At 39.4% G+C, this 13,755-nt stretch overlaps 1 protein-coding gene across 5 annotated transcripts in view; it reads left to right on the forward strand.

Annotated features, from left to right (window-relative positions):
* The window catches only part of DOCK4 (dedicator of cytokinesis 4), a 939,215-nt gene that overhangs the window by 366,598 nt on the left and 558,862 nt on the right, over positions 1-13,755 (forward strand). For all 5 annotated transcript variants that reach the window (XM_029615608.1, XM_029615609.1, XM_029615610.1 and 2 more), the window contains exons 9-10: positions 10,912-10,993; positions 13,277-13,337. In XM_029615608.1, the coding sequence (XP_029471468.1) occupies positions 10,912-10,993; positions 13,277-13,337 (143 nt within the window). The remainder of the gene's footprint in view (positions 1-10,911; positions 10,994-13,276; positions 13,338-13,755) is intronic.

A 13,755-nucleotide genomic window follows, 5' to 3' on the forward strand; every position in this document is an offset into this window, starting at 1 on the left:
AATGGCCACACTGTGGTCTGCTTGTTTCATGATTTCATCTGACAAGAATATCATCACAGGATCAAGATGTGCTTTGTCAAACTTCAATGTCATTCAGATGTAGAAATCGCAGTACTCAGCATGTGAACCAAAAAGCAGCAAAACTAACAAAAACACTGTCCTAGAAGAGACATCAGGAAAACAAATTATATTTTCTACAAGTTCAGCAATTTATAATCCCTCTGCACATTCTTAAAACTCAGGACAAGAAGTATCATTTCCTGCCTACATACCATCTACTATAAGGTTATCCAGGGGAAGAGTGATAAAAATCATTGGGCAGCTGTATCCAATTCTATAGCAATTTTAAAAAATCCTTCCTGATTCAAAGTATGATGAGTTCCTTAGAATCACTAGGTTAGTACTTTGCTAGCATGTATCTACAGTATTTTGCCATATCTATCAATATCTTTTTCCTTCGAAAACTTGTCCAGTTTACTTTTGATTTGATTTATTGATATAGTTACAGCAACTTTATGGAAAAATGTTCCATAGTTTCAAAACTAAGTAAAGTATGAACTCTTTCCTTTGAAAGTAGTGAAACCCCTTAACTGGTGTAAGATTGTCCCGTTGTTTTGCTGATGTTTTGGTAAAAACATCGTCCCTGTAGATGTTTCTATAGAGCAATTCAATCTCCACTTACATATCTTGAGGTCCATATTCAAAAGTCATTTATACAGATAACTTAATAGTTAACCATCTAAGGGGGTTAAGCTACCTACCACCACTGGGGGGAGGGGGGGGGGGAGAGAGAGAAAGAGCACCTAGCTACAAGGCCCTTCTAATAGTTAGGTATTTATACCTCTATATGAGGCCCACCTACTTACTCAAGGTGAGGTTTAGGTATTAGTGTAGGGGTTAGGGGCCACTTTGACATTCAGAGTGAGACATACGAACAGAACAGTGCACTCTTGTGAAGATTTGAGGTCCTTCGGAGTGAGGAAACTCACCTAAAGATGAGGTTTGTTAACTGGCTAACTCCAATATTCAGACTTAGCCGGCTAAGTCTGGTCGAGTCAAAGAGCTTTCCTAAATTTAGCTGGCTAATCAAGATAACCGGCTATATTCAGTAGTGTGACTGCACTGTTGAATATACCTCCAAAGTTAGCCGGCCAACTTTGTTATCCAGAATGTGTCTGAATATAGACCTGCTGGTTTCTAATGATAAACAACCCCATTCAGACATTTTTTCATTATATCTACTCCAAAGTTTGCCAGGTCAATCCTGGGAAGCCCACACCCAATCAGGTTCTCAGGATATCCACAGTGAACATACGTGTGAGAAATCATACACTGGAAACCCAGCATATGCAAATTTCTGATACATATTCATTCTGGATATCCTGAGAATCCAACTGGCTGTGCAGTAGCCAGGACAAGTTTGGGAAGTCTTGATCTAATCTCCTTTGTTCTTTAATTATCTTAGTTACCCTTCTTTGTATTTTTTTTAAATTTCAGTTTCCTTTTTGAAAATAAATGCCCAAAACGAATCTGGTACTACAAATGTGATATGATTAATTTCTTATATAATTGAAGCATGCTAGTAGTCTAATTGTTAGAACCATAGGCTGAAGAACCAGGAAAGCAAGGATTCAAATTCATCTGCTCCCACTGGTGCGCCTTGTAATGTTGGGCAAGTCATTTCACATTTGATTGCCTTAGGTACAAATGTAGGGCCTGATTTACTAAGGCTTTTCTCCCATTCAGAGTCAGGGAAACATCTGTGACACCTGAATGTAGCTTGCCTTGAGCTTGGGTTTGGAAACGTAATTATGTATGTCTTCCATCCAAATCCATACCCTTGTTCCTTGCTTCTGTCCACTATTTAATGAATGCTAGCATTCACCCAATTTTCAAAAAGAGTACAAATATGCACACTGTTTATTATCTTTAATTTATCCTAATACTAAACAAAAATTGTTTAATTATAAGGACTACCTTCAGGAAAATGGTATAAAACCAGATTCCTGCCCTTTTTCTCCTATCCTTTCCAGAAGGATCCTGATTCATCAATTAAAATTTTCAGCATGGACATGTTATGATAGGTTTATGCCCAAATATAATTCTTCCTGTGCCCATATTTTCTGCTTAATTGAATATGCCTAAATAAGGTCTCATGTCCCCATGTTTGAAAGTTTCTGATAGGCTCCAAGTTGCTTGCCACATCTCAAAGATATTCAACAGGCTTTAAATCCATGCAATTTCTGAGGTCCATTGGTGGCTCAAAGCTTAATTTCCTGCGCCATCATATTTCAATGATGACTACTTTTGCCACAATATTAAGAAGCATATTAACTTCCACAGTCAAAATTGAGAGAAAAAAATCAAACAAAAGACTAGGGACCCAAGACGTCAGGTGAGTCCTTTTGCAGAATTTAAAAGGAAGTAATAGGGCTATGGACAGGGTGCTTGCACTTTTCCGTTCATAACTCTTGAACCTCTGCTGGGATGTCCAGCTCTCAGAGCTGATTAGACAAGAGCTTGTGAGCTGGAAGACAAATGTGGACTCAAAAAAAGAAAGAAGGCAGAATAACAATGCTGACTTTTGATTGATGTACAGTATCTCTGGTACAACCCCTTATGAGGGGTCTGGAAGGCAGAATTTTGTTACTGTCAACCTTTCTCTCAGACCCTGCAGAATTCCATTTCCTAGAATAGTGTTTCTCAGTCTTTTGTATGCTAGGCATTGGCTAGCTACCTGCCTTAAATTACATGGACCAGTTGCAGTGCTGATGTTTAGTGAGGATTCCCCAGAAAATTAAAATGCGATGGGGGGAGGATATACTTCCTCCGCTTCACTCTCAGGCCCTGCAATTGTACAATCCCCTCCTGGCTTCTGTATGGGGCAGGATTTGACATCAGAGCAGACCCTGACTCAATTGCATGCTAGCTCTTAACATTCAGCTACAGCTGCTCCCCTCCAAGAGATGGAGCCTTAGGACTGGTCCCAACTGAGTGGAAGGAAAGGACAGGAGGGTTAAGAATGGTGTCTACTGGCTATGGTGCAGGATGCAGGCCTGGATTTAGACAGACAATTTAGGAAACTGCTTCCAGTACCAAGTTTTTATGGCACTGGAGTATTGCTAACTTCATGCTGCTACCCAGGCCTGCCCACTGCTGTGACGCCTCCTTCTGCAGCAGGACTAACAACTCAATGCAGAAAATTCAGGGCCTGGGAGCTCTTGCACCCTGCCCCTCTTTTGGATTTCTGTGATAATGGTAAACTCCTGTGAGAGGAGGGGCTAGTGCTGCTGCAAGGCATGTCAGCACGCAAGAGCTCCCAGGCCTCATGGTGAATTTTCTGCATAGAGTTGCTGCTTCTGCAGCAGGATTAGGGGTGCTCTGCAGGACAAGAGGCACAATGGCAGGGAGCAGGCCTGGATAGCAGTCATGGAGGTGGTGGGTACCAACTCTGAGGTGAGGGGAGGATTTGTGTGGGGATAAGTTGGGGGATGGGTTTCCCACACCTCCAATGACCTCTAGGGAAGGGAGGGGACCCACTATGGGAACCCCCTTTTCAGTGTACAATTGCTCCATCAGAAATGTGTTTGGGGAGCAGTGCTAGTCCATGGCCCAATGATTGAGAAATGCTGTCCTAGGAGACAGTATTGAGCAGCTAACAGCATGATTCCTTTCAGATATACCTCTCCTCTGCAGTACTCGTGCAGGACACAATTAGAATGCATCTTTACTACTTATATAGGTTCATCAGTAAACTTATTTCAGAGCAAAATCTGATGAGTACAGTGGCTTAATAAAAAAAAAAATTGTGATTCTAAAGTTGAATATAAAGCAGTGAAGAGACTTGTTTACAGTCATACACTGAGCGGGGAACAGGAAAACTAAACCCTTTCACAGTTTCATTCTATCAGCTACAGTATATTACCAATCCAATTATTAATTGGAGATGCATCTCCAATTTCCCTGATTCCCTGCTGAAAACTGATCCCAGATGGCAGCATAATGAAAAGTTGACCATTACAATTTGATGCTTTACTTATGATTAGAAAGAAATATGCAGTAGATCAAACCTAAGTTAAGTATTTTCTTGCACTTCTTGCTCATTATCATGTATATTTGATGAAAACACTTGTTTTTATCTTTGTTGTAAACTCTGCTTTTCGGATAAATTTAAATTCGATCTGATTGTTAGATCTGCATCATTAATTTGTGTCTGTCATGTTCATCTCCTAACCCTGTATTATAATGTTTCTATGTTCATTGCTGAGAATTCATAGTTTCATTTTAACTCCTGAACTAAAGCTGAATCATTTAGTGCTAAAAGTTCACATAAGTTACAATATAGATAACTTTTCTTTTTTTCTTCTTTGCTAAGTATCCTTATGAAAGAGATCCTTTTGGCTTAAACAGGGGTCTTTCTTTGCAGGAAAAACATTGGAAGCAGACAAATTTTGATTGAGAGAGAGAGATGCAGTTGTATATTTGTTGGATTGACATACAGGTTTCTTCTATGTTGAAAAACCACTGAATTATGTAACTAAGAACATAAGAAATTGCCATACTGGGTCAGACCAAGAGTCCATCAAGCCCAGCATCCTGTTTCCAACAGTGGCCAATCCAGGCTATAAGTACCTGGCAAGTACCCAAACAATACGTAGATTCCATGCTACTTATGCCAGCTTGATTAATATCAATTAATGGACTTTTCTTCCATTAACTTATCCAAACTTTTTTTTAAACCTAGGTACACTGACTGCACTAACCACATCCTCTGGCAACAAATTCCAGAGCTTAATTGTACATTGAGTGAAAAAGAATTTTCTCTGATTAGTTTTAAGTATGCTACTTGCTAACTTGCTCCTTCTATTATCCGAAAGAGTAAATAACCAATTCACATTTACCCGTTCTAGACCTCTCATGATTTTAAAGACCTCTATCATATCCCCCCTCAGCCGTCTTTTCTCCAAGCTGAACAGCCCTAACCTCTTTAGCCTTTCCTCATAGGGGAGTCGTTCCATCCCCTGTATCATTTTGGTTGCCCTTCTCTGTAGTTTAGTTTTTTTTTAGTTTAGTTTATTAGGTTTTTTATATACCGACATATCGGACAAGCCTTCACATCGGTTTACACATGATAAAACAGGATTAGAAATACAATGTTCATAAATAGTAACAGCTAAAAACTATATAGGGTAAAAGAAATAAATTAGCTGTTAAGAGAGAGAAAATCATAGATTAATTAAATAAACATAATCATAAAACATTGACATAAAATATTAGCGTAGATAGAAATAAAATAAACAAGGGGTAGCTCCTCAGGATGGTTTGCAGATAGATCATGTTTATAGTGTATTGCTTATTTCTGGTTGGGCTGGTTGGGCTGGTTAGCTGATTCATTCTCTGCAAATGCGCATTTAAACAGCCAAGTTTTTAAATCTGCATCGCGGCTATATCTTTTTTTGAGATGCATCGACCAGAATTGTACACAGTACTCATGGTGCAGTCTCACCATGGAGCGATACAGAGGCATTATGACATTTTCCATTTTATTTACCATTCCCTTCCTAGTAATTCCTAACATTCTGTTTGCTTTTTTGATTGCCATAGCACACTGAGCCGACGATTTCAATGTATTATCCACTATGACGCCTAGATCTTTTTCTAGGGTGGTATTTCCTAATATGGAGCCTAATATTGTGCAACTACAGCATGGATTATTTTTCCCTATAGGCATCACCTTACACTTGTCCACATTAAATTTCACTACAGAAATATCAGAAGATATTTTTAAAAAAATAAAAGCATATGGACAGATCATGTGAAAGATCTAGGTTTGATTTCTGAGCCCAAATTCTTATCCTCGGGCCAGTTGGAGATGCTACAAAGGCAGTCCCAGCCATATCACAATAGTCAATGCCTAATGGAGGAAGCTGAGCTCTGTGACCCCTGGCTAAGGACTGTTGCTGCTACGCCTTTCTTTGTAGGAGCATTAAAAATGGGGGAAAACTTTGGGAAGTTGTGACTGAATTACCATTGCTCAGTAGAAACTACTTTGAGCTGGAAGCCCAAGGTGCAGGAGGAAATTGCCATGACAAAAGTATATTGACAGAGAGAAAACTGTGCAAGGTGGAAGAAAGGTAATTAGTGGAGAAAATTAAATTAGAAAGCAATCAGGTCACAGAACAACAGGAAGAAACCAGGGCACAAAAGTTCTTTAAGTATACTTTCATTTAGATGGAGAAAAAAAATAATCATAGGAAACATGTTTATGAAAATTATATTAATTAGCTGTTGCTGTGATTTAAATGAGATAGAGATGTGCATTTTGTTGTTTTACAAACGTTTGGCATGTGATAGATGGGGGCATGAATAGTCAGATCCAAAAGCACTTTTCAAATGCTTAAAATATGAGAAGATAAGGTACCATGCTCCAAGGTATAGAATCTGAAATTCGGCAGAATGCAGATTTCAAATATGCGTGACTTAGCTTTTTAGCTCAGTTTTGTTACCCATCATCCTTCTTAGAATGGAGGGAATGTAGCCGTATGTACTATATTCTATGCTGTTGATCCACTTCCTGGTGATTTATGTCAATAACACTGTGTGTGAGAAAGTTGTCATGTATTCCTTGATATATCGTTTCATCTCATTTTAAAATAATATAACCTGTGGACACCTGTGGACAAATTACTTATAGTCACTGCCTACCTTAGAAAAGTGGGCATGTGGAAATAGGCACTAGGCATTTTCAGAGAAAATTGGGAGCCACGCATACTTTTTTCCTGGGGAAACAGTAACTTAACAATAAAAGCTCTTCCATATGTTAGTTGTGCCAGCAAGGAAAAGGAGGATGTACAGTTTATTTACATGCACAAAGAAAATATACTGTGCCTTAAGCAATTTCTCAATTGTAAAATAAAAGAAAGGGGCTTGCCCGGTGGCTAATTATCAGTGCTATGCTGTGCACTACCATAGTAAGAACCTGGGTTTGATTTCCACTCCCTGGGGTCAGCTGGGATGCTGCAGAGGCAGTGTTCACAGCTCCTAGGTGGAGGGAGTCCCAATCATGTAACAATGATACCTTATGGTCAGATCTAGGGCCCATAATTGCAAGAATCCTGAAAGATCCCTGGTTCATGACCACCTCTGCCAAGAACTGTCACTGCAATGACTGAGTGACGTGAGTTAGGAGGGGATATAAAATACGGGGGAAAATCCCTGGGTAGTTGCAAATGAAGGTCTATGGCACTGAATCCCATCCCTGGTTTTGGTTGAGCTGGAAGCCCAAAGAAACAGCAGGAAAGTTCAAGGCCCCCAAAAAAAAAATCCATCACAAAATATCTGTGGCCATAGAGATTGCAGACTTGTAGGTGTTACTGTGAGATCTCAATAGACAGTTCTTGCTTCCTGCCTGCTTTCTGTGGGCTTCAGGGACTTGCTAGTCAGTCTTCCCAGCATCTTGGCCCACACTTCCTGCTGGTAGCCATCTTGTTTTCTGTCCAGACCCAAATATATTCCAGGCTTCTAGTCAGAAGGTTGCTTTGTTCTCATTCTCATTGCAGAGTCCTGCTTCCTAGTTTGTCTTCTTGCATTGATTCCAGCATATTCTTCGTTTTCCCAATCTGCTGGGTCATCTCACCTGGCCTTCTTGTTTCTTCTTTACTTGTGCTTCATATTGTGTTCCTGCTGAGCCTTGTTCAGGCCTTCTAAAAAAAAAAAAAAAAAAAAAGTCCTGCTGCCTACCAGTATCTGAGGACTCAACCCAAGGGGAAGGTGGCCATCACAGGCAGAAGAAACCATGCCAACTGTTCTGTTTGGAACCCATCTGACTCGCCTGTGTACCAGCCACTCCAGCCTTGGGGTCAGACTCCTGGCAGACTATACTATCAATTACATAGTAACATAACATGGTAGATGATGGCAGAAAAGTACCAACTGACCCATTTAGTTTGTCAAGTTATTCCTTCCCACACTGCTTAAGATACAGTATGTCCCATCTTCCAGCTGTAGAGTATGATCATTGATATATATATATATATATTTTTTTTTACTCAGGACAGTTTTTGCCAGCTTCCTCTTTTTTGTACTGCACCATCTTGGGCCATTAAGCATACGAGATCCTCCACTTAGTGCACACTCAGAACCCTTTCATTCCAATATCTAACCGAAAAACTTTTTTATGATCTAAATAGCTGCCAGTACTAGCATTGCTGTTGCTGAAACATCCAGTCTTCTAGGATCCCTACATAGCCTGCCAGATAGACCCAGTTACATGAGCTGCCTGCCTTTCTAGTAAGAATTTGTAATTAGCAGTGCTTTTTTTTTCAGGGGAAAAAGGTGCCACTACTCACAAGTAAAGCTGTACTTGGAGGTGGAATGGGAAGGGACAACCACCCAGGCCCCCTCACCCCCGCTCCCACACACATGAGCTGGCTGCAGAGTCTATAAAATGACAGCATTGCAAATATACCTGACTATAGTACACCAATAGACCTCTTAGTGGGAAAACAGAGCAAGCCAGACTGCTACATATCACTACACGCTAGCATAATACCTCACCTTGATCATACAGACCAGAACATGGATAGACTCTTGCCAAGTACAGAATAAGTGACCATAATTTATAAATAGAAATAAGCAGACAAAAACGGAACTGGAGACCCCTAGAAACCAGACTCTGCAACACTGGAGAGATAAAAATAGAAATGCATTCCCTCCAGTACTGTGCAAATTACAAATGTATCAGAGATGCTACATATTCATTTTTCCAAAGATGACACATTTGAATCACTAAACCAAAGGAAAAAGCTTCCCCACCCCACCTTAGTTGTTTGAAAGTTTTGAATCCTAACATAACATCCCACTCTCACAACAATGACAAGGACTGAGCAGCTGCAAATTAAGACCTCTCCCACATACAAATGGACAATGATTGGGGGCTTGATGGCTCCAACATGAGACCTTTCTCTCTCTCACTCGCTCTCACACTCCTTGCACTATTTTTGATCTCTCCCTCTCTTGTGGGTTCTCTCTGTCTCTAGCTCCCTCCTTCCAACAGGCAAGCTGAATCCCCTCTCTTTCCCCAGGCGCCAAGCACCAGTCCGGTTCTACACCTGCTTCCCTGCCCAAGCGGCAGTCTCTCTTCCCCAAGTCCCCCTCCATGAGGAAGAGAGGACATAGGGAGCAGGATCAGAGGTGGCGCTGGTGACCACAGGGCAGTTCAGGCAAATGGATGAAAAGGTTCTGGTACTCCATACTGGCATGTATCTCCTGAAAAAGCCTTGGTTATTACTGATCTTGCAGCCTTCCAGACAGACACAATTACTGTTTAATTCTGTCATTTCAGTCTATCAGATAGTTGAAATGCAAGTTTCAACTAGGATTTCTAATACAAATGTTATATCAAATGTCTAGGGAGAAGGGTGAGAGCAGGGACTTTTGTAGGACCTCAGACCAGCATCTTTTGAAAAAGAAGAGTATATTACTGCTCTAAGATGGCAAATGTTTACCTGAGCCCAAGATCCAAATCTTCAGATAGGGACTAATCAGCAGATGTAGTTCATTCCACCCTTAGCACAATGGCTCACAGAATTAAGATCCATAAATTGGGGGGGAAAGAAAGCTGACAGATATTAGAGAAAAGTATAGTGAACAGTCATTAAATTACTAATCAGAATGGTAGGGTTACAGCCTGAAGAGAGGCCAGCTCACCTTGGGCTATTCTACAAAGCAGAGATTGAGGTAGTCTCTAACCACATACAAATATTAGTTGACACAGATCATGTCACAGTGAATTTTATTTACTGATGTATTTATATGTTGGGTAAATATTTATTGTTATATCTTATTGCTGTTTTAATATTATTTTGCTATGTATTAGTTTATTAATGTATTTCTCTGTTAGGAATGTTTTTTGTAACTTGATGAATTTTTGGGATTTTGCTGCTGTATTATATTAGTTTGATGTTGTATTTTTGACTATTATATTATTGTGAACTGCTTAGGGTCAAACTTTTTTTTTGAAGGAAACAATATACACATTTAATATAACATTTTTCTCGTTTGTTCTGTCAGCCTCAGCACTTGTTTAATCATTTAAGTAGAACAATGTAATCACTGTAACCCTAGGTTGTGTTGAAAGGGCTGAAGTTTACATAGTAAACATATGGTGCTCCAGTACAAGTTCTATCACAGCTTCTTTTTGCTTTTTCCTGTTTCAAAGAAAAATTGGCAGAATTTTACTTTTGTAGAAATAATGCATAGTAGTTACCTCAGGGTACAAAACGTTTTTGTTATAGCCAAGGTTTTTCATAAGGGGCATTGTTACCAAGAGGAGTTGCTATGGTTAAATACACAAAACATCTCAAAATGTTGAGAAAGGATATCTCAGTAATTTAAAGTGATATGTCAGCATTCCATGTCCTTACAAAATCTGCAATATGTTGTATCCATATTAATGACTTAAAAACCAGTGATGCAGCACGGCTTATGAAAACTGTGACAGCTAGTCAAATCAGCAATTTCCATACAAAACTGACTGGATTCTTTCAAGATATTTCAAAGCAAACATTATCTGCGTCCAAACTGTAAAACAGAATTAGAAACTAATTTTACCTTGAATTGTATACTCATGAGACTTTTTTTCTGTGATTCTGCCATCATGAATATCTTAGGTTTTTTCCCTTTTCCTGGTTAACAAATAATAACAAAAAAATCCTGACAGGGCATGTGTGGTGGGAAGTCAGCACTGAGTCGTTTTTGAGAATTACTAGCTGGTGTCTGCAAATAGTAGGGAGAAGTGAATCAAAATATGTGAGGTTTGATTTTAAATTGTAAGTGAACAGTCAGAAATAACTGAAGTTCAGAGGATGGACAAGTTGTCTAAATTAATAAACTTTTCATCTTTTCTAACAGTGAGAGATTTTTTGTAAGGCTGAACAAGAATGGTTTGCCGAAGTCTCCAGAGAAACCTGAAAGACATTGTTCCCTCTTCATTGTAAGTGCATTGTGGGATATGTGTGTCCTTTTTTCACTGACTAACCTGATTACCTATTATTACTATTTAGTGACTTTGTCAATCGCAATATTTTACAGAAGTAAATCAAAGCGATGTACAAAAGGCTAAAAATATATATTCCAGAACATCATAAAATAAGTTAAAACAAATAAAAATAAAACCATAAAACAACTGAGAGAATTACATTGCATAAAACATAACATAGCTTAGTATAAAATAGTACAATAAAATTATAATAATATATAGGTAAAACGAGTAAAAAAAAAATTTAATTTTAAAAAGTGTTACATCTCCAAGACTTTAACCAAAAAAATAGGTTTTTAAAGCCTTTCTGAATCTGAGATTGGCCATTCGACTACAGAAAGACTAAGAGAATTCCAAAGGCTGAGAGCAAGGTAAGAAAAACTTATTTCTCTAGTGAATTCTAATCTGGTATCTCTTAGAGAGGATAAAATGAGTAATTTCCTAGCGTGTAGCAGATGGACTCAAAACAAATGGGTATAGTGTGCTCGTGCTAGCAGTTGGAGACGGATCTGACGTCAGCACAGGTACATATACCCCCACAGGAAGTGCCGCAAATCAGTAATTTCCGTCTCCAAAGCAGTTTGGAGCTACCTCACGCTCGCTGAGCGTGTTTCCAAATTCTAACGGATTCTACCGTCTGGACGTCCAGGCCAGGGAGGACACAGCATTTGCGAGGGCAATCCTACATGGTCCTCAGGCAGCCTCCCGCCCAGTCCGGGAGTAGCTTTTGTACATCCCATTTGTTTTGAGTCCATCTGCTACACGCTAGGAAATGTAGAGATTACTTACCTGATAATCTCGTTTTCCTTAGTGTATGCAGATGGACTCAGCATCCCGCCCGGCTGCCGGCATACATGGGGATTCACCGACTCACGGTAAGTCATGTTTTCTTATAATAGGCCATCCACCCTGCCGGGTGTCGACGCCTTCCGGTTGTGATCACTGGTGGTCTCCAGCTACTATCAATCGGTCAGGGTAATCCTGTTCATTTAATTGATCGGTCAGCTACAGCTTTTGCAAGGAAGATTACTGATTTGCGGCACTTCCTGTGGGGGTATATGTACCCGTGCTGACGTCAGATCCGTCTCCAACTGCTAGCACGAGCACACTATACCCATTTGTTTTGAGTCCATCTGCATACACTAAGGAAAACGAGATTATCAGGTAAGTAATCTCTACATTCTTGTTGTGAGGATCTGAGTGTATGAGGTGGACGATGTGGTGTGACAAAGCAGGAGAGATAAGAGGGAACACCTAACTGCAAAATTTTGAAAGTTAAACATCCTATTTTGAATTAGAATGTAAAGATATCAGAAGCCAATATAGATCCTAGAGCAGCAGAGTTATGTGGTGAAACTTCCATTTACCCTAAAATGCAGTATATTATCACATGATAAAAAGTTTGAGCCTTCAGTTTGAAGGCTGGTTTTTTTCTTGTAATTAAAACGAGGATTTGAACCATCACAGAAAATTTAGAATAGCACACGTTGCCAATAACATGGTAGATAATGGTAGGAAATAAACCACCCAGGCTGTCTAGTCCACACAATCATTACTGAACACACCGCAAGAAGATTTTTCATTTGCCAGTTATAGAATGTGACTGTAAGATCTCTCTCTCCTTATTCAAGACAGTTTTTGATGTATTTTGTACTCAGCCATCTAATGCAGCTGAGCATACAAAATCCTCTATTTCACCCCCTCCCCACCACTGCTACCCATCCCTTCCCATGTCTGACTACAGAGATGTGTAATAATCTAATCAATATTTTGCCCAAATATCCTACCTCCTAGGCCTTCTGCATAGCCCGCTAAAACAGACCGGGTTATGTGAATGCCTGTGTTTCCTCTTGGACTTCTAGTTATTACTGTACTTGCATCCTGTAAGACAGTAGTATTCACATTGGCCTCTCTTCTTGAGGAGTTGGAGATGTCTCTGTAGAACAGAGTCAAATATTCCTAGCACTGTTCCATCTTTTTTGTGTATCCTAAATATCTCCAAATCTATGGCCATTTAGACAGCTCAGCTTTTGTGAAGTAAAGGCCGGTGTCTAATGTGTTTGTGCACTCTAATCATACTGAAACACATATCTTACATTCATTGATGCACAGGATTGACATACATTCTGCTACATGATTCCAGTCTAGTTATAATGCTAATTATAACACAGTGTGCTTGAAATGCTAGTTTTGAAGGAAAAAAGTAAATACTTTTCTTTTTTTTTTTTTTTTGGTAAGGATTTGGGTAGCAGTGACCTCAGAAAAGACATATTCATCACAGTGCATATTATCCGAATAGGTAAGTTCATTAATAGGTTGCCTGTTCCAGGTGTGAGAGATGCAGCTGATTTTGTCTTGGGACAACAATCTGTGTACTTTATAAACAAGAAACACTTAACTTTTACTATTCAAAGGGTAGGTTTGACTAGTTAATTGTAGTAGTATGCTAAGTAACACAAATACAGTGCACTTCATACATAATAGTACTTGTGTATTCATCCTTCTCTTGGCTCCTTTCTGATCTATAGGAGACCTACAGTATTTGGAGACTGGCATTTGGGTGCAGAACTTCCAAAGCAGATGTGTAATTTTTCAACCCACACAAACTTAATTTTCAATTACTTTGTGTTTGATTATCGGCTTATATGACTAAAAGTACATGTGTACACTTGAATGGTTTTGAACTATGGCAGGAATGCCCAACTCGAGACCTCAAG

This window comes from Rhinatrema bivittatum, chromosome 9, assembly GCF_901001135.1.
Source record: "Rhinatrema bivittatum chromosome 9, aRhiBiv1.1, whole genome shotgun sequence".
In the NCBI taxonomy this organism is placed as follows: Eukaryota; Metazoa; Chordata; class Amphibia; order Gymnophiona; family Rhinatrematidae; genus Rhinatrema; species Rhinatrema bivittatum.